This window comes from Mchenga conophoros, linkage group LG12 (assembly GCF_057382185.1).
Source record: "Mchenga conophoros isolate Kocher_MC1m ecotype Shallow Benthic linkage group LG12, M_conophoros_male_GT1.1, whole genome shotgun sequence".
NCBI lineage: Eukaryota > Metazoa > Chordata > Actinopteri > Cichliformes > Cichlidae > Mchenga > Mchenga conophoros.
Genome location: NC_140537.1, coordinates 16,076,425 through 16,098,927, shown reverse-complemented (window position 1 = coordinate 16,098,927; position 22,503 = coordinate 16,076,425). Strand labels below are relative to the sequence as shown.

The window sequence follows — 22,503 nt, the reverse complement described above, 5'->3', positions numbered from 1 at the left end:
CATAAAGGGAAGGAAATGGTCAGCAATAATATTCAGGTAAGCTGTGGCATACTGGTAAGAGGCGAAAAGTGTGTGAGGAAAATCTCCCCCACCCCCTTACACCATCAACAACCATTGACATTGACGGGATGGATCCATGCTTTCAGCCCATCTAATACCACATTCAAATGACAGTCTTCCCACTTTTGATACCAAGCATTAAAACAAACTTCGTCTTGATGATGTCTACATGCCTAAGGCAGAGATAGCTCAGTAGGTAGAGTGGTGGCCCCATGATCGGAAGGTCGGGGGTTCGGTACCCCTGAGCAAGGTACCGTCCTTACACACTGCTCCCCGGCGCCCAATGGCTGCCCACTGCTTCACTGAGTGAATGAGTTAAATGCAGAGAGGAATTTCCCCACGGGGATCAATAAAGTACACTTTCTTTCTTTCTAAATGCACTAAGCTGTGATTTTTGCATTATGTGACCCTGAACTGGATAAATGGATGCAAAAAAGACAGAAGTGGGTGGTCAAACTAGCAACCTTTATGAAGGTGGGAGTGAATGGATAAATAGATACAGTGGGGCAAAAAAGTATTTAGTCAGCCACCGATTGTGCAAGTTCCCCCACCTAAAATGATGACAGAGGTCAGTAATTTGCACCAGAGGTACACTTCAACTGTGAGAGACAGAATGTGAAAAAAAAATCCATGAATCCACATGGTAGGATTTGTAAAGAATTTATTCGTAAATCAGGGTGGAAAATAAGTATTTGGTCAATAACAAAAATACAACTCAATACTTTGTAACATAACCTTTGTTGGCAATAACAGAGGTCAAACGTTTACTAGGTTTCGCACACACAGTAGTTGGTATTTTGGCCCATTCCTCCATGCAGATCTTCTCGAGAGCAGTGATGTTTTGGGGCTGTCGCCGAGCAACACGGACTTTCAACTCCCGCCACAGATTTTCTATGGGGTTGAGGTCTGGAGACTGGCTAGGCCACTCCAGGACTTTCAAATGCTTCTTACGGAGCCACTCCTTTGTTGCCCGGGCGGTGTGTTTTGGATCATTGTCATGTTGGAAGACCCAGCCTCGTTTCATCTTCAAAGTTCTCACTGATGGAAGGAGGTTTTGGCTCAAAATCTCACGATACATGGCCCCATTCATTCTGTCCTTAACACGGATCAGTCGTCCTGTCCCCTTGGCAGAAAAACAGCCCCATAGCATGATGTTTCCACCCCCATGCTTCACAGTAGGTATGGTGTTCTTGGGATGCAACTCAGTATTCTTCTTCCTCCAAACACGACAAGTTGAGTTTATACCAAAAAGTTCTACTTTGGTTTCATCTGACCACATGACATTCTCCCAATCCTCTGCTGTATCATCCATGTGCTCTCTGGCAAACTTCAGACGGGCCTGGACATGCACTGGCTTCAGCAGCGGAACACGTCTGGCACTGCGGGATTTGATTCCCTGCCGTTGTAGTGTGTTACTGATGGTGACCTTTGTTACTTTGGTCCCAGCTCTCTGAAGGTCATTCACCAGGTCCCCCCGTGTGGTTCTGGGATCTTTGCTCACCGTTCTCATGATCATTTTGACCCCACGGGATGAGATCTTGCGTGGAGCCCCAGATCGAGGGAGATTATCAGTGGTCTTGTATGTCTTCCATTTTCTGATGATTGCTCCCACAGTTGATTTTTTCACACCAAGCTGCTTGCCTATTGTAGATTCACTCTTCCCAGTCTGGTGCAGGTCTACAATACTTTTCCTGGTGTCCTTCGAAAGCTCTTTGGTCTTGGCCATGGCGGAGTTTGGAGTCTGACTGTTTGAGGCTGTGGACAGGTGTCTTTTATACAGATGATGAGTTCAAACAGGTGCCATTCATACAGGTAACGAGTGGGGGACAGAAAAGCTTCTTACACTCAGTACATTAAATGCATTCTTTAATTTATATCACCGTAGCTGCACTGCATTGTGTCATATCAAGTGTGCCAAAAAGAAAAGCAGCTTTTCAATGCACAATACGCCAAACGCACATGATTCATTTCTTCTTGCATAGCAGCCAACTTTCACAGTTTTCACTGTAAAGCATCCCTGGATGAGACATTCATTTTATTTTTTTTTAGTTGTTGTGAAAGTTTGCTGAAATCGCTTATACAAACAAGCATTGTCAAATATATGCTAAACTGCATACACTTTCAGGAGACTCAGTGCAGATTTCTTTCCACTACTTTTAAATACAGAGGAGGAAAAATTGTCTATAGCCTCCAGTGCATAAAACAACAACACAATGTCTTTCGTTAATTTGGCTTTCATTAAATGATCGGCGCAAGCACTAATTAGAAGCTACAAGGAAGATGGTGACAAGATCCTCCCAAAAGCCTTTTAAACTATGATATACCAAAACACAACTAAGGTGATTCCTTATTCCACAGCAGTCACTTCATGTGTGTAAAGGTTAAAAAAAAAGAGTTCACAAGAGATATGGCAATTAAATTAAAGCAGGCAGCATGTTCAGTGAGAATGTGTATGATGTGACCGAATGTTTTGTCTAAGACTATTCTGTATATCTGATGCATCACATGCTTGAGGCATTCATATGCAGAGCAGATTACTTCTGTGTTGCTTTCACCCTCCTTTAAGTGCTTGGTATATCAAAAGCATCTGCCTGGCAAAAATGTTGTATTAACCCAGGGACACAGGCATCATTGTCATCTGACTGATCTGAAATCCTCCCTGCTTTCGTCATGTACCACAGCTCAATTTGACCAAAATCTAGCATGGGGCTATGAACAATACAACATCTTCCTTTCAGCACTAGTTCAATATAGGAAGTACATCAGTAAACTAAATATGCTTTTGTTTGTGCTCTTGTGGTTTAAGGTTTTTAGGGATTTCACGCTGTCAGAGTTTTACACAGAGGGCAGTGAGTATAGGAAGACTGAATATATGGTGAAGACCTGTTAAAAAAACTCCACGATAAATCAATGAAAAACATCAAATTCTAGCCCAGAGCTAAAAATGTCTAGCGTTAAGCTTCAAGTTTCTCAAAAAGTAGATCTGGGGGAGTTTTTTAACGTTCGATGAAGCAGACAAGTGTGACAAAGAACATGGTGAGAGAACTTCTCTGCAGCCCCTCTGAGGGAGAATTAGAGAGGAAAGTATAAAAGCAAAGAGCGAATAAAATGGGTAATGGACAGAAACCAGAGAGGGCATGGCAGAGAGACACTTATTTCACATATAGAGAGCTCTTATGCATAATATGGATGCATAAAAGCCACTGAAGGGATTCAAACTATCATAAATTTTCATCTCAATCTGTTAAAGAAGGATCCTTTTTACTGTGCGTTGGTCTATCGCCCTCCTGGCCCAAACAACTCGTTTTTAGCCGAGTTTAGTGATTTTCTGTCCTCTACTATGAGGTTGTCTAAATTGCTTCTTGTGGGAGATTTTAATATACATATTGATGATGAGTCCGACCTCTTTGCTAGGAGTTTTACCAGTATCATGGACTCTTTTCATTTTATCCAACATGTATCTGGCCCCACACATAACAAAGGCCATACACTGGACCTTGTTTTTTCTTTGGGTCTGAATATTGATTATATCTGTTCTAAGGACATTTTTATTTCTGACCATTATTGTGTCTTTTTTAATATGTCTTTTTATGAGCCTATGTCTCCTGTCCATCGGACAGTTATTTCCCGCACTTTAGACTCCTCCACAGCACAGAAGTTCTCTGATGTTTTTAATTTAACATTATCCCCACAAAACGATGTTGATTTTTCTATAGATCTATTCAATTATCATTGTCTTTCGATCTTAGATGAAATCTGTCCGATTAAAATGAGACCTGTGCCTGTTTCCAAGTCTGTACCCTGGTTAAATGACAACATTCGTCTTATAAAACGTAATTGTCGTAAAACTGAGCGGTTATGGAGGAAAACTCACTTAAATGTTCATCTCCTCTATTTAAAGGATCTTTTAGCCTCCTTTAACAATGCTATTAGAGATGCGAGGGCTGCTTACTTTTCTCAGTTGGTTGCAAGGAGCAGAGGTAATCCTAAAGTTTTATTTGATACTATTACTAATATTATTACTCCTGCTCCACCTGCTGCTATTATTTCTTCTGTTGAAGATTGTGAAACTTTTCTTGCTTTCTTTTTAGAAAAAATTAGCAACATAAGGAAAAACCTGTCTTTTTCAGCGTCTGCGCTGTCTGTTCCCACGCCAGCTCGGCCTGTTGTTTTAGAAGGTTTTTCACCTGTTTCACTACCAGAGCTGGGAAAAATAGTTAGTGCAACAAAATTATCCTCTTGCTCTCTTGATTTTTTACCTGCATCATTATTTAAAAATGTCTTTTACTCTACTGGTCCCTGTATTCTTACTATAATTAATACCTCCTTGGCCTCGGGCATAGTCCCTGCCTATTTTAAAACTGCTGTTATACATCCCTTGTTAAAAAAGCCTATGCTGGACCCATCTCTCACTAGCAATTATAGACCGATCTCAAAAATTCCGTTAATTGCTAAGATTCTAGAGAAGATCGTGGCTAAGCAGCTTACAGCAGTTTTAGATAAATATAGTATTTTCGACAAATTTCAATCTGGCTTTCGTAAAGTTCATTCCACTGAAACAGCCCTTCTTAGAGTTTCTAATGACATTTTGTTACAAAGCGATGCAGGTAAATGTTCTGTTCTCTTAATGTTGGATCTTACGTCGGCCTTTGATACTGTTGACCACTATATTTTACTTAACAGGCTGAAACACTGGGTTGGTGTCTCTGGGACTGCATTGAAATGGTTCTCCTCGTATCTCTCTGAACGATATTCTTCTGTGGCAGTTTCTAAGTATAGATCATCTTCTGCGTCCCTGTCTTTTGGTGTGCCACAAGGCTCTGTGCTAGGGCCATTACTGTTTTTAGTTTATTTACTCCCTCTTCAGCACATTTTGAGCCCTTTTGAGGATATTTGTTACCATTGTTATGCAGACGATATCCAACTCTATATATCTTTTAAACCGGAAGAGGCTTCTAAGCTGCGGCTTTTAAATGTGTGCTTGGAAACCATTAAAGGCTGGATGGCTGAAAACTTCCTCCAACTAAATGACAGTAAAACCGAAGTCCTCTTATGTGCCCCAGATAGACATATACCCAGTATAATAAATGCTCTTGGTCCTCTTTCAACGTTTGTAAAACCATCTGTCAGGAATTTAGGGATTATCCTTGATCCTGCTCTTACGTTAGATAGTCATGTTAAATCTCTTGTTCGGTCTTGCTTTTATCATTTAAGAAATATTTCTAAATTGAGCTCTATTATATCCTATACCGAACTGGAGATTGTTATTCATGCTTTTATCTCTTCACGACTGGACTATTGCAATTCCCTGTTTACTTGTTTAAATAAAGGTTCTTTGGAGCGTCTGCAGATCGTTCAGAATGCTGCAGCAAGACTTTTGACGAAAGCTTCTAAATTTTCACATATAACACCGTTGCTCATGCAGTTACATTGGCTTCCTGTTGAATTTAGAGTCCAGTTTAAGATTTTGGTTTTAACTTTCAAGGCTCTTCAACAACAAGCACCACCATATATCATTGAACTTTTACAGCCCTATGCCCCTAGTAGGTCTCTGAGGTCGAGTAGTCAGGGCCTACTTGTCATTAAGTATACGAGACTGAAAACTAGGGGTGATAGAGCTTTTGCTACTGTGGCCGCCAGACTGTGGAATTCCCTTCCTCAGGACTTACGATCCGCTGATTCATTGATTACTTTTAAAAAACAGCTAAAAACACATCTTTTTAAAACTGCCTTTTGCTAACTTTGTTTGTATTTTGTCTTTTTAATCTGTTATATCTTGTAAAGCACTTTGTGATCTCTATCTAGAAATGTGCTATATAAATAAAATTTTACTTACTTACTTACTTACTTACTTAAAATAGTCTAGGAAGGTTATTACCTGTGGGTTTTTTTTTTTTTTTGGTGTTTAACAACCTCGTTTTATAGTCCCTATCTTTAACTCTTTTAGGGGTACAAATAAAAAAAATAGCATTTAAAGGCATAATATAATTAAATACAATGGGTGGAAATATTGTGTGACCACTTATTTTGGTGTATGTGAAAGGAATTTTTGAGACTTTTTTTCATAGTGGTGCAGCAGACTGTCACTCCTAGTTTAAACTGGCAGGGCTTCCAACTTCTTGCTGAATGCAGAGAAACTGCAAACCGCAGGTGTATCACAGTTTTTTCTCATGCAAAAGCTAAAAGTGTTTAAACTAAAAGTTGCTGAAATTGGTGGGAAATGATGGAAGCTTTACAATGAAAGACATGCAACGTCAACATGTGATGTGCATCAGAGTTATATTAGGACCTGCTGTATGTCAGAGGTTATCTGGGCTATGGTGGAGTCATTGTGGCCCGTTTAAAGGACATTGCATCATACTGGAAACCTGTGGCCTTATGCTGGGCTACATCATCTAAAAACAAACTCAAATATAAATTAACGCCATTTATTCCTGTGACAACACCAGAGTTAGAAATTTTCAGTCCTACCAAATTTATTAGCCCAGCACACACTAGAAGTCTTATGCCACAGCTGCTCTAAATTAAAATTATTGTTAATTACTAAAATATTTTTTTATGTTTCTGGAATGGTTAATATACCATGTGTGTGCAACCTCTTTAACCGAAATGATATTTTTAATACTAAAAATTGAAAATCATTGATTTAGATGCCAAACACTTGCATTACTGAACAGAAAAAATGAATTTTATTAATGTAACGTTTGATTAATTTCTGACTTCCACTGTGTTGGATCATATTTGGGTCTAAAAATGTCAATTATGTTTGTTATTTACCTAAAAAATAATAATATAATTTTTACTTTTGAACACGTTCTTAACAGATTTCATAAAATATTTTTTTTATTGTTTTTATTACACGTAATAAATGTGAGTTAGTGTAATTCTCCATGAGTAACGCCCAAAAAATATCTTGTTCTCAGCCACCATGTACTCAGTTTCTCCTTGAGCCCGAGTGAACATTTGCACCAAATCTGAAGAAACTCCTTCACAGTGATAAGAGATATCACAGTCACACAAATGGGACATACGGGCAACCCAAAAACATAAAGTCTCTGGTCTTTTTGCTGCAGTCAGATCACGAAAAGAAAACAGCAGGTAAGAAAATAGAAGGTCGCTTTGTGCACATGAGAACCTGAGCGAGGAGGATCCATCTGCAACATCTGTTTGTATCATAGGTGATCTGGTGTTTCCTCTCTCTCTTTAAAGGGACACACTCATCTCGAGACAACAGATCGGCCCATCTGGTAATACCTGAAGCCCACAAGTCCCCGTCAGCTCAGTGCTCAAAGGAGAGCTAGTGCACACACATATACATACACACACACACACACACACACACACACACACACGAATGCAGGCTCAGAGAAATCTATAAATGCCAGATTAGCCTTAGTGCTTGCCGATCTAATCTTCTGAGTCAACAGAGCAATGCAGACACGGCTCAGTGTCAGGAGCCACTATAATGAACAGTCACTCATTGCACCCCAGTGCTTAGGAATAGTCTGCTGTCTTAAACCTGAAGCCTCATTCTGCAGCACTCTCTGTGGCTTCACTAGACTTTTGATTCGTCAATTCAATCCAGGATCAAGTTGAGAAACTTTTAGCAAAACTTTTACAGCCTGAAAGATTTTCAGAGCTGTATGTAACAGATATTGTAATTTCATTCAGTATATCACAGAAGCCATAGTTTATGAAACTAATCCAAAAACCGCTGTAATATAAGCAGACTTTGATGAAATGATTCACCCCGGGTGCTCGGATCCGTTTAGTTCAGGAATCTGAGAGCATCTGATGTGGTTTGTTGTTTGAAATGTTTCCAGCCCAGCCTAAAATCAGGCATTAGTACCCAGCTGTGTGGCTGGAACCAGTGAGGTGAAATAATGGACACTACAAATAATGGGTCAACTTCCTGCATTTTGCCTCTGTCTTTGAAATGAGCTCTCAGAAGTGACACACATGCTCACATACAAGACTCAACGCTTGCCTGCAACAATGTGTATAAACACAAAATGCCACACTCCCCTGACATAAATTTTGCATTAGCTGTGGAGAACCTCCACGTTGCCGTAGCAACATAGACATAGCGTAATTACCATCCTATGGGTCAGAGTAATAAAGCTAGACCTGCAGCCCAGTGGGCCCGGGGCCCCTGGTAATGGCTTTTATCGCAATCATTATTGCCACAAGCACCGCTAAACCAGGAGATACATAGGAGGATACACTCAGCCTCAAAGCCCAGACTCACGGCATCAGACTGAATAGCTTCAAAGCCACAGTTCAAAGCGAGGGTGCAACACGGGTTTCAGATCAACAGATCCTAAATCAAAGATGACAAAATTTACATAAAAAAAATACATCCACATTTACATAAAAAAAGACAGAGCTCCCTATTATATGTTTTCCTAATTCTAGATTTGGCAACCGTTTTATTAGATGCTTTACGTAGCCTGAATACGTGCTATTTAACTTTATCGATGTCAGCATACCAATTACACCGATGCTTCCTGGAGCATATTATGGAGGAAATATTAAGACCAAGAGGCCAGCAGAGATTTCACTGTCTGTCAGGCCCTGTTCATCAAATCAATACATGGCACCCTAACCCATTAAAAAAACACTAATGATTTCTCTAAAAAGAGGAATGGAAATGAAAAATTAAGACTTATAATTTCTTTCAGCATTCAGAAAAACTCTAATCTAATATGAGCTGGGCGCTAATGGAAGCTGTTTTTGCCGAGGCATGTCTGAGCATCTCTGAAACACTTCTGTCTGCCTCTCTTGCTCCACTTCTGTTCCTCTCCTCCTCTGTCTCAGCGAGGATAAATTAGCGGAAGGAATTCAGAGCGAGGCTGCTTAGAGGCGGGTTTAAAAAAGCTTTGATCAGGACCCATGCCAGTAATCTGACAAATCCATAAGGGGAGCAACTCAAAGCATGTTCATTTTTAAGAGGCTATATATTGCTTTGGCAAGTCACAATGCCTTGTGTTTAAGCATGCCTTTACTCTATCCTGCACTAATAATAACAATCACAAGTGTATCTGATTAATTATTTCAGTAATTTTGAGGTCGCGTGCCTTTTTAATGTTTTTAACATTTTTTTTCCTTTTTCTTTTGCTTCATTTCTTTCTGTTTCAGCGTGAAGCTGTGCATGCGCCAGTTATTTCACTTCTGAATTTCTGCCACTCTACTGCACAAGCCTTAAAGGCAAGCTGCACAAAGTATAGACAAAGTAACCTGAAAACGATCTCCCCAATCTAATTCACAGTGCTCTTTCACAGTAAATGTCAAGGATGATCCAAAAGCTTTGCAGAAAGTATTACTGAAGTGCCATAACACCTCCACGTCTCTGTAAAATCAAATGGAGAGAAAAGAGCAGTGAGGAGTTGATGGGTGGATCAGTGAGGAAGAAGAAGCGATAAATAAAAGCCCTATTAAAGCTACAATTTTGATGACTTCTGATCACATATTTTCCTTGTCACCCAGGCATGTGTTCTTGTCTGCATGGCATTTAGAAGACTGCGATAAATGAGAAGCCCTCCGTGGTGTATGGTGTGGTATTTTATCTACAAAAAAAAATCAAATCTGTCAGCTCCTGTTTTCTATTTATAGCAATTTATCTAGACAAAAGCAGACAGTGCAGGCAAACTCACTTATAGTTCAGAGGACCTTGGTGGGCTGCATAACAAAGACTCAACTCGAGTCAAACTGAAGCAATCGAAATGAGAGTTTTTGAGGTCAGGATACGCCTTCAATCAGGCAGCTTCCACACATATAATCTCTCCAAACATGCAGATAGTGTGCGTCGTGCCCACCGCGGTCATTGCCTCATCAAGGAGAGTTGAGGAATCACTGACACAGCAACAATAGTATGCCATGCAACCTTATCATACCCTGTCATCTTGCTTTTCTTCTCCCTCTCTTTTTCTATCCATGGCAGCAGTTCATTTTTGCCCTTTCAATTCCCTGCCCCGAAAAGTTCACCATTCACATCATCCTTCTGAATGGTTTCCAGGGAGAAGATCTCCAGAGACACACTTCAACAAAAGGGTCTCACCACACCTCCAAAATGTGTGTGACAGCAACCAGATTACAGACTTGTAATTACAGAGGGACCTGTTTGTATCACGATGGAAGAAATGGATGGACTACATTAAAAAACGCTGGCCAGTTTTTGCTTTTGCTTTAGATTTTGACTTTGTTAACTACTAGAAATATTAGTTATATTAATGGAAACAAAAGATCTACATTTTTTTAAATTTATTTATTTATTTATTCATTTTTATTTATTTATTTTTCTTTCCTTTTTCTTTTTCCTTATGTATCTTCTATTTATTTATTTATTGTTTCCTGTTTTGCGTCTTTTTCTTTTCATTTCTTTTTCTTCTTTCATTCTTTTTGTATGGATATTTTAGTTGTTTAAATATAAAAAAGAAAAAGAAAAATGACTGATGACGTTGCAGTATATAGAAATATCTCATTCAATTCAATAGTTCAATAATGGCAGTGAAGGTATTTCTGCAGAATATTGTGCTATCGCCATTTAAACGATGGATGCAGCCATGATGTTTGTTAACAATGTGGGTTTTTTTGTGATGAAGCCTCGAGATGAGAGTTTTTGACATCACCATGTTCCTCTTTTCAAATAGCACATGAGGGGTGAGGAGTGAAGGAAGAGGAGTCTGACTGCAAAATCGAAGAATAAACGCTGGTTTGTGACATGTCAATCACAAGCTAAGCCTGCCCTAAAATCCATCCTACATGACCGTCTTTGTGACTGGAACAGAGTCATAATGTCCACATGGAGATATGTTTTGGCTTGGAAAACTAGAAATTAGGTTTTTTTTAATGCATTTCTCCACAGCTGGACTTCAAATAGAAGAGTCGACCCCTTTTGGCAGTTGAAAAACTGCAGGTGCAAGGTTTTTTCTGTATCAGAAGCTACATCCACCTTATACACGGAAGAAGCCATCTTCAAGAAGTCTGCAACACGGCGAGACTCCCACCTCTGGGAAACATAAGCAAACCCTGACTTGTTATTTGAGTGAACGTGCAGATACTGGCTCACTGTTTTCATAAACTGTGTTGTGGTGCGGTGAGACTTGCACAGTCTCCACGCTCAGGATTGAGGCATATATGATGCCAAAAGTAAACAACTTTTATCTTTTTATTTTTTAAATCAGGTTTTATATCCCGCTCCACATTGTAATTAGAGTTATGGTCATTTCCACATTAATTTAGCAGACATACTCACAGTAAACAAGTTGAAAACACTGCCACAGCTGTCAGAGGCACAGAGGCAGTTCAAAAAATAATAATAAAACAAAATAAAAAAGTCGTTAAATGTTCAACTTTTATTTGTAAGACCAAACACTTTGAGATGTTTCAAATTTACCCTGCCTGCCTACTCAATCCTCTGGCACTTAAAGCTCCATCTGTGTCACAAACTCCCTCTCCTCCTCTGTCTCACGTACACACACGGACACAATCACGTACAAATAACTGCTTTTATCCTCCCAAAAGATGCTTTGTCTCCGCAGCACGTTCTCCCACTATCTGACACCTCCCACAGTGTTCACTTCTTAAACAAACTCCACATGATACTTTAGGCTGTTTCCATGCTACTGTTGCTATGGATGTCAGTCAACACCCTCCACACACACACACACACATACACACCTTCCCTGCCATCAAATAACCAGCTTATTTGTACTACTGGTCTGCCACTGAAAAGTGTGTTAAGCAGATTAAAACGTTGAGGACTTAGCTGCGCTGGCATGCCAGCAGCCCAGCCTCGGGATTCTTCTGATTCATGACTGCCGCTAACAGAAAGTGAAACGAAGGTCTCAAACATCCTATGACACTTACCAAAATAAACCAATTACTCAGTTGTTTCAGATTTTCAATTTAGATGGACTCTAAAATAAAACTTTAAAAGATAAGCACGTCATTTTCTTGGTGGGCTGGGCTCCTCATGACCTTTCTTTCCCCAGTTCTGGCATTATATAGCCTATGAGCTACGTAGATCTTCACAAGGTCATCTTATGGTGCAGTGACAGCTGGTGAGATCTCACCACAGGGTGCCATCTCATCCTGTCCATTTATTTATTTATTTAGGCAGGTGATGATGAGGACGGGAACGACGAGACGGAAAACATCAAAGAGGAGTGAGTAGGTCCTTTATTGTGTTTATGTCATGTTCTAGGTCTAAAGAGTGTAAATTAGCTTAAAAAAGAATCTGATCTTTCAGTTGAAGTTTTCCCATTTCAAAGTCTTAACATGTGAGACTCGTGAGTTTTGGAAAAAATAAAAATAATAATATCTAAAAAACAAACAAACAAACAAGAGAACGTGGTTATGAAAGAAAAGGACAGCTTCAGAGGTAGCAAGAACAGCACAGACTGAGTAAGAGGTGCTTATGAACGTGATGGACTACTTAAATTTAAATCTATTATTGCATTACAAGAACAGGTTGTTGTTCTTGTCATTGTTTTTTAAATTAATGATTCCTTCATCAACAAGAGGATGTTTTACTTCTGTTTAAATTTTGTGTACAAAGCAGGGCTGCTTGACAGCTAATTCCCAGTCAGCAACTTGTTGCCAGACTATGCCGGTTTGAGAGTGGTGTGGGGACTGATGTTTTCACATTTCCCACATCTGTCTCTGTCCATCTGCCACCCACTAGCCTTTCTCCAGATGGCCGCCTCATTTCCCCCTTCCCTTTGCTGTGTAATTTCTATTTAATTAACATGAGTTGTACTACAATAGGCCAGTGGTTTACAAAGAAGCCGTGGTTCTCACCTTACTGTGCTAGAATGAAACACTTCTATGAAAAGAATTTAAAAAATACTGGGTATCTGCCAATATAGAGCAGGGGTACTATACATTATGCATAACATGAATAGTAATTTATTAAAACCTGTTTTCTGGAATGAAATTAAGAATGCTGCTAGCTCGGGTTAGCATTGAAAATGGAAAGGTCAGAAGCTTGGAAAAACAAGAAGCGTGTTAAGTGACCAGAAGCAACAAAAAGTGTTGCTGAGACAACAACAGGGTGCAAATGCAATTGCCATTACCAGAACATCTGCACAAATCATCCTTCTTCACACTTGGTCTTAGCACTACCTTGCAGTGGTAACCCACCACATCGCCCACGCATGTCAGTGAATCAATAAAGCCAATATCTCACACAATTACAAAAGTAGTTAGGAAAATAAATGTCAAATAATTGTCTGCTGAGTGGTCTTTTAATCTCTTTCTTTCACTGTAGGAGCCACAAGGGGGCACTAGTATCACCACAGCACTAAAATATTTGCTCAATTGATTTTGCATGAGTGTCACATTTTGTTAATCACCTGCACTTATTGAACAGCTACACTGAGAGAACTTCAAAGCACAAACCATGAAAGCACAAAACAAAGTTGCAAGATAAGGCACATATCAGATTCACAAGCTGCCAATTGAGATGGTTTGCATCATTTATAACTTAATATAACCAGACAGTGTATTCAGTCAGCAAAGAGAGCTACGTAGCTCTTCTTTTCATCATGATGTCTTTGCGACACTCACACAGCATCATAACCTGAAGGCTGAATCTTCTTTGTTACATTAGTAAAAAGAAGATTAGGACTCTCAAAAACATGACAACACTTAAAGTGAGCCCAGGAGAGCCAAGACAAAATAAAAAGTGCATCTTATTTATGAATATAAAATAAAAAAAACACATCATGCCCTAAAAAAATCAGTAAGTGCCTCCCAGCGATATTAGAATCAATACCAGAAAACTGTACCTAGGATGCAAATGTAGGTAAAAATGAGACGTTTTATGCAAAGCAGGAGAAAGACTGACCACCTTTAGCAAAAAAGTTGCAAAAAAATCACATAATCACTCAAAACTTGAAATGTTTAAGAAGGTAATCAAAGCTTTTACTCTCTCATTGAGTTTTGGATCCAAACAGCTAACAGTATAAAACTGAACGTGTTTCCAATCAATGTCAAAAATACAGCTATTTGCATTTAATCGTTAAGTGTCTGTCTTTAACTGTAAAAATAGCTTGAAGAGGCAAACAGCACTAACCTGACGTCTGATCTTATTTTTAATATTTTGAGTGTTTGTGCAATGGAGCAGAAAACACAAAGAAGTTTGTGAGAAAGAGACTTTTGTTCTAAAGCACTGCTTAAAAAAAACGCACTGTTTCCATAGGAACTGTGAAAGCTTTCCCTCTTTTATGACCTCTGCCTCAGAAGCATTATTATACTTGACTTAATTTTAATGAGAATCCAACACGAGCAGAAGGTGAAGCATTAAAAAAAAATAAGCCTGAAATACTGCTAACACAACTGTGATGTGGAGCTATTTGGTGAACATTTACTCTTTTCCAAAAGAATTTAATGAAGCAGTGAAGCTGTTAGTAACAGTGGTCTCAAAAACTTTGTATGGTTAAACTCTGTAACCTCTTATGAAGATACTTTTAAAATTTAAAAAAGGGAAATGTGAACATATAAAAAGAAATCGGGCACTTTCAGTGCAAGTGATTAAACCTTAACCTAAAAGTGGAATTTCTAACTTTTATCATAAAACTTTACTAAAAAAGCAACAAAATTTTAGGAAATAATTTGTTTTATGCAAAAGTTGACCTCTGACCTTGACTTTGAGTTCAAGGTCACTGAGATTGGAATATGTCAGAGGTTTTTAGTAGATGCACCTATGGTATGAATTTCAACATCCTATGTTGCCCTGTTCTCGAGTTAGGCAGAGCGGCCACCCACCTAGCAGGATGGCGACAAAACTCCACCCCCAACTGATGCCTTATGCTTCCCGGTAAGTAAGCTTCACAGAGCGTCCCAAGTCGCTCAGCTAAAGTTAGTTTCTTGAAATTTTATTTATTGCCATGAAATTTCAGCTATGAATGTCTTTTTTTTTGTTTTGTTTTGTTTTTTTGGTGGAAAAAAGCTTCCATAAAAAGCTTTTGTAAAAGCATCTACCACAGTTAGCAATGCTAAGCAGTTAGCCGTACCTTTTTAGTTCTGTGAGGCGATTATCCATATTCATGCACATTGAAGGACTCATAGGCCCATGAATGAAACAGCTAATGTAAAATTTGCTTAAATTCTTGCCAAGCAACCACAGGAGATAACATGAGAGGATTTTTTTAATTGCCTAGCATACACTTCCTGCCTTGATTCAGATTCCTTGCATGTGTCGCCTCCCCAGTGACCAGACTGCTGACTGAGGGCCCGGAGGCCTGGATGCTGGAGCCAGTCATGATCACATATCTTATCCGGCAGATTATCATGCAGGTTATTTGTTGGGTGATTTCTATGCAAAAGCAGTGTTGGGCACAGGCAGACCCTGTGCCCAACACTGCAGCAAAATAACAATAAAAAAAAGCCTGGAGGGAAATAGCAGCAGAAATAGCTGTAGAGAATTACCAGATGCAACTTTTTTTATAACCCATTGTGAAATACAGTCAACTAGTATGAGTGCAGAGAGAGAGAGAATGGCACAGCACGAACCATTAAATGAAAAGAATAAAACAGCGAGGTTTCAAGTGAGGACTTTGAACTACACGGTTAGGATGGTAGAAGCTGAATGAGACAAATTAAAACATGAAGCATAGAGATGGGAACATCAAAATCTGCATCTGTTTCTCCTACAAACACGTGAAGAACTTGATTTGTTCGCATGACTGTTGTATGCAAGCAGGACATTTTTACAGTGATGTAAGTTCGGTTACCCCAACTGAGGCTGCGTGATCGACCTGTGTTTGCTTTTACATCAATGCTTAAATTACGGGAAAAAAATAGAAAATAAAATCTTAACTTACATCATTATGTACCAGTTTTGTGTGAAAAAATGATTTGCTAGAAGCTGGGATATATACAGAGTATATACAGACGACAGAGTGACTCATGGGAAAATGTAGTAGGTCTTTTGCACTAAAACAGTTTCCTGCTGTGACCAAAGCTGCCAGGTTTCCATTTAAAAAGCTATCTGATGTTTGGTGTAACTTTCTTTTTCTTTTTTTCTATTTCTTAACATCAAATAAATCTCCAGAAAAACATAGTAAGCACCAATGTGTCCCATCAGAGCAGCTAAAGACCTATAAGAAAAAGAGTCAAATGAGCTCTGGGAGCTTTTGATGTCATGCTCCGGGGGCAAGGGTGATCAAGGGAGGGGGGTAATATCTGTTTTACAGACAGTATGGTCCCACTGTGGCATGAGATGAGGCTCATTACAACCAAAGCTTGATAGTGACGGTACAAGCTGAGAGGCTTTGACACTACCATCCCATCTCAAATTGCCATATCCTCAAAAGGAGACTCTTCATATATTCTCACATGGTTCACATATTAAAATACACAGAAGCTACGCTCAAACAGACATCACACAGATATGGGAAACCTGAGGAAAAAAACCATCCCCGTGGACCTTTAAAAGAGATGTGGGACTTCTCTAGCCTTACCGAGCAGACGGTCTCTATGATCCACAGATGGCTTCGTGAACTGCAGGGCATTCGCATGGCAATAAAGAAAGACCCAAATTGAGAGAAACAGTGTATCACACACTTAATCTCTACAGACTTGTGCATAGGGAAATTTAAGCGATAGCTCCAAACTTAATTTGGTGTGAAATTTGTGTGGCTGTGAAAAGCTGGGCTAGATACAAAGTAACAACTCCAACTGTATCAAGTCTTTTTCTGTGAAAGAGGAGAGGAGCTTGTACCGAACCATTTGCAACAAATGCAGCATGAATGCATAATTTAACATATGGTGATGAAGCCACCAAACATATGCACATTAAAAAAGTGGCTGCAGCAATCTTTAAAGTGCAGGCTTAAAGTGCATCGATGAGTATAAACACCCAATATGTAGCTTTATTTATAGAAAGGCATCGGTGGATACTGCTCAGACATGTTTTTGGTGCTGGTGCAGGTGTGATCAATAATATTAATTAGCAGCTGCACTTCCAATTATCACAGTTTCTGGGTTCTGATTGCGTGCCTGCTGGCTCTCTCTGCAATTATATAATGAGAATTTATAAAGCTGAGCAGAAGCTGTAGTTTGAACCTGCTACAGCCAGACAACATAACACGCTGCACTCACTTTTTTAGCCATACGCATAAACATAAGCATGCATGTTTCACTAACATAAATACGTACAGATCCAGAAGAAAGGACGTTAAGAAAGTTAGTATCATTTTTGGACTTTGGCTCGCTATATTTGGCGCTTCACTTGACACTGTGTTGCAAATGACTGAGATCACATCATGAAGGGATTGCTAAACAGTTGTTTTCATACTAGCATCAGGCTGAATTATCATCACTTTTATAGCCCTCTTACTGAAAGCGGCATTACCCAAGGCCAAAACCGTGAGATGTTGCTCTTAGCTTACTTTTTATATCCTCTGTTATTTTTTAACTTCTTCTTTTACTTGGCCTGTGTTTGTCTTTTATACATATATGATATTGTACAGGACTTTGATTAGCCCTTTATAAATAAGTGATTTTTAAATAAAGTGTATGGTATGGTATGGCCTTAGCTTGAAGTATGATGGTTAAGCAAGTTCCTTTGTGTTATGGAAGCCTTTGTAATGACAGTAGACTGACCAATGTGGAAACTGTGGAGAATTAATGTTTATATTAAACATGTTTCTCATAATCGATCTATTTTTAGATGGATGTCAACTTTTTTAGAATATATTTGTCTGTATAAAGAGAATGCATCGTAATGAGTTTGAGACCGCTGGTGTAGATCACAAATCATATGTGGGCGTGGCCTGTGCTGAACCTAAAGAGTCAGTACCTTCTTTGTTAAATGAAACTGTTGCCAGCAAATTAAAAATCAGAAATATCTCTTTTTTTTTTAAAAAAAAAAGTATGTTATATTTAGTTTTGCACCAACCTAACTACCAAATTTACAGTCTCACCTCTAAAGCAATTATTAGCCATTTTTACCCCTCAGCTGTAAAAGGTTGACGGGGTATTGTTGTCAGCCGGCCAGGCGGGCAGATAGTCAGTGGGTGGTGTGGACACGTTTGTGAATCCAATAACTTGAGAATTAAACAATGTAGGATTTTTAACTTTATACCAAAGGGGCATCTTCCAGGAGGCTGAGGGGTAGCACAGGCTCGCATCAGTATTTTTAGAAATACTTTTGAAAGATATGAGATTCAAAATGTGTTCCTTTATTGTTTTTTTGTTTTGTTTTATTTCTTACAGTTCTATGTGAATAAAAGCAACGCAGTGGTGAGGTGGTTATCACTGTTGGCTCACAGCAAGAAGTATTCAGATCTACTGATCACCTGGGGTCTTTCTGGTGTGGAATTTGCACTAGTGGGCTCACTAAGTTCTTGCAAACAAATCCGTCTTAGGTTAACTCATGATTCTCAACTGGCCATAGGTTTGAATTTTGGCATGAATGGGTGTCTGTCTTTCTGTGTTTGGGTGTACCCTCCCTTTCACCATGACAGCCCAAATAGCCTCCAGCACATGAACTGGATGAGTTCGATAGATTGATGTGAAGAAAAGGTGGCAGTGATCATTTGTGCAGAAAATAGGAGAAAAATGTCTGAGGATTCTAAGAGCTGTGAAAAAGAACAACAATGTGACCACAAATCGAAAACTGTACCCATGCTAGAAACATATACCAATACATCTAATGTCTCATCTGCATCTGCAAAGGCAATATATTACATTTCGATTTCTATGCAAAAAAATAAAATAATAATAATCTAGGCACAGGGTGATGGTTAAACTAAGTGTATGCTGACCCCAACCAAGAAGCCACAGTTTGATTTACAACAAGTAAAAGGAAGGATCAACTTGTAGTATCGTAACGAAATGCACTGTGCTGTTTGTGCAGTCAACTTTGAGGTTATACTTAAATACATAACACAAAAGAAATGGAAAAGTAATGTAATATCTGGAACAAATTAACTTCTATGGGTAATACGTTAAAAAATAAGCATAAAAGTAACACTCCAAACACTTGGTTACAAGCTGAAATAAGAAGTATTTAAAAAGTCTGTAACTTAATAGCATAAGTCATTTTAACTTAAGCAGACTGGAAAGCCTGAGCAGGAATATTACATTTGACAGGCTCATGAAAGCACTTTGACTGAACTTCTTAACCTAAGTTGGCAGAAGATGTCATCTCTTAGTTTGATAAAGGCTTTGCAGCTGGTTGCCTTATTCGCCTTTTTTGTAAGGTTTTTTTTTTCCATTTAGTATGCAGACATTTACTCGAGATTTCAAGAAATACACTTAAATCCACAATACTGTGGTGAATGTTTTTTTTTTAAATGCCTCATTCTCCTGGTCTTCCCTGGCCTCTAATCCTCCCGTCTTTCATCCATTCAGAATAATTACAAAATATTGGATGTTAGGTGAGTAATTCTTCATCTATCACTATTTCTATTCTTCACTGTCTGTCCCACTCATTTAGTTAGTCACACACAGGATCACTCACTCGCTCTATAAAAAGGCATACAAACACACACACACACCTACAGCAGCCATTATGGATGACTAATGATGTGACACTAGCAGTGGTGTTGCAGTGTAGTATGACACAGAGGTTCATATCCAAGCAACTCAAATCCCAAATGACCAAGAGAAGCTAATGCTGTGCACATGAAACGCAATCAGGAGAATATATAATGGCTTTAATGTTATGAAATGAGCTTTTTCCATATATTCAGATGATCTCTAAGCCCACGTGGAACAAAACTAGCTGCTCACTACCTTTAAGTCCATGTGGCTAAAAAATAAATAAATAAAAGCTCCATTTCCTTTGAGTTTTTTTGTGTGCAATATTAAATCGTACTGGTTACTGGAGCACAAGTGAGAAACTGGAAACAGATCTAGTATCTCCATCTGTGCATATCGCTGTCCCCTGCACATCTCCAACTGCAGGAACTGCTGCCAAATCACGCCACAGATTGGCTAAGTGCGATAGTTCGGCTAACCGATGGCTTTAGCTGGTCTCATCTAAATCCATAGACATCAAAGAAGATCTGTATTTCGGAAAATAGTGTGAACCGGACCCTGCATCCCTAAGAATCATATTACCCAGAAGTTTCATCACTGCTGCAGTGACTATGGAGAAGATTTTTCCCACTAGCTTGACAGATGCTGCCATAAGAAGGAGTACACAAGCATCCTGGCACTTTGAAGCGGAACAAGAAGACAAGCAGAAAAATGGAAATAAGAAATGAAGAGTAGAGAACAGTAAGAGTCTGAATTTCAGTGATTCATCTAAACTTCCGATATATTTACAAGCAAGTGCTAATAGTTTAATTCTGTCTCCTGGATTATTCATAAATTGTAAAGTAATGCTAATCCACAGGAATATTGTATTATGCGTAGGCCATTTCCGAAGAGGCTATTAAGATGGAGATTACACTTTGTAGTCGCCATCGTTAATATGTTGTTGATGGATAATTCAGATTTAGCAAACAGTTTGCTGTGAGGAAACAGTGAAATAATAAAGCTGTTTAATAACCATCGGTATTGTTACTTGATCCTAAGCTTGTGTAATATAATACAATCCAGAATAATGATTTCCAAATGTGATTGTAACTCTATAAAAGAAAAAAAATGTAATTACTGAGTCCATTATCATTCCCAAATGCTGCTGTCATTCAACCCATTGGTTTCGCACAGAATCACACAAGCTCTTCTGCAGGTTCACAGCCTTGACAAGTGAGCCACATAAACATTAATATTCATCTACATAATGTTAACAGATTCTCTAATATAGTGTATACATTTATACACATAATCTGCAAGTAGAGCAAGAAAACTGATTTCACTGTGAGAGAAATATTTGCTAAAATTGGTTGCTGAGGGTTATTATAAAGTGTTACCAAGATTAAAATATCTGTTTTTAGAGTCATAAAGCTGATACCTGTTTTTTTAAAAATGCAAAAACTTCCAAATGGCACTGTCCTCAAGGCTGGTCTCTTGTTTGGTTCAATACACAAGGTAAGTTATTTCATTTGTTTCAATCACTATTCCATGTGCAGTTCTTTTCCTTTGTCCCATTACACATCCACTGGGTATTCTGGGTTTTTACGGGCTGGTCCTTTGGACATTTTGCTAATTATGTGCAGGAAACGCAGGCACCTTAATCACCATTAGTCTTTGGTAGACACGACACTGTGGTGCTCCTACAGAAGACTGCCAGTAAAGTTAAAGAAAAAAGTGGCAGCTTTAAGCCATAACCAGTAAGTGATCTTATATGTTTGTGTGATTTAGAGTATGTGTATACAATAAAGTCAATATGAATATAATAAAGCTATTCTGACTGCTGCATGTGGTTTCCAAGGTAACAGGTGATGGCAGACTATAAAGCTAAAAAAACAACTACTCTGTGGCAAAAACAGCAACCTACCTAAACGCTAAATGTTTTTTACCACTCAAGAAGTATAAAAAGTCTGCTGTTACTTGAGTACTACTAAAATGTACCAGTTTCGTACTAAACTACAAAACTGGTACATTTGATTGGTTAAATTAGTCTTACAAATTCCTTTACCCCAATTACCTCCTGATCTCTCACAGGTGCTTAACAGCAGCCTTTCCTGTCCCATTTCCCCTCCCAGCACCCAGATCATCGATTAATCTTTGGGGGAACCAGTAGCGGGGGCCTCGAAACATCTTACCGGTGGCTGCTGAGAGTTGAGTACCCCCCTCTTGGTGGACCCCCCTCTGGAGCTGAGCCTCTTCCACGACTCTGAGAAACGCCCCCTGGTGGTGGGACGTCCTGGCCCAGATGTCCCGGATGCAACAGATGAATCATCCCGGGTGGAGAACGGCCGCTCCCGTCTTAACTCCCTCCGCTCTGCCCACTTCTTCTTGGAAGCCATTAGTGTTAAAAATGTAGTCAACAGATGTGGCAAGTACGGCAGCCACGCAGACTAGAGGAGGCTGTTCTTGATTCAAACTAGTGCCACAGGTGGCATCTTCACTTCATTCTCAACTACCCACTGAACAGCCCCTGTCTCCCTCTGTTGCCCCCTTTTTCCTTAAGTCTTAAGACTGGGTAAATGTCTGACTCCTGTCTCCCTGTTAATGTCACTTTTTTCTCTCTCTTCTTCTGATCTGTTGCGCAACAGATCTTCACCTGCACGGCTTCACTCCTGTGCTCTTCTTTCTCTTCTCTGTGTCTTTCCTCTGGCAGGGAGCGAGAGTCAGAGAGGAAGGTGGTGAAGCAGAAGGTGCTGCCTGCACCCTGTTGCATGTGCTGTTACTGTGGCTCAGCCGTTGATGCTGTTTTCCCTCCTCGCAGGGAGAGAGAGAGAGAGAGAGAGTGAAAAATAGGGAAACAAGGCAATAGAAGGAGAGAGGGAGAGAGAAAGAGAGAGGGAGAGGGAGGAGGAGGGGGTCAGGGAGTACAATATTCAGATCCGGGTGAAAGAGATGAAATAACAACAAGGAGGA

At 39.3% G+C, this 22,503-nt stretch overlaps 1 protein-coding gene across 5 annotated transcripts in view; it reads right to left on the bottom strand.

The window, feature by feature from the left end:
* trpm3 (transient receptor potential cation channel, subfamily M, member 3) overlaps window positions 1-22,288 on the bottom strand; it is a 145,926-nt gene extending 123,638 nt beyond the window's left edge. For all 5 annotated transcript variants that reach the window (XM_085294039.1, XM_085294042.1, XM_085294044.1 and 2 more), the window contains exon 1: window positions 21,726-22,288. In XM_085294039.1, coding sequence (XP_085150165.1) covers window positions 21,726-21,929 — 204 coding nt within the window. In that variant the 5' untranslated portion in view covers window positions 21,930-22,288. The remainder of the gene's footprint in view (window positions 1-21,725) is intronic.
* Window positions 22,289-22,503: the final 215 nt, after the last annotated feature.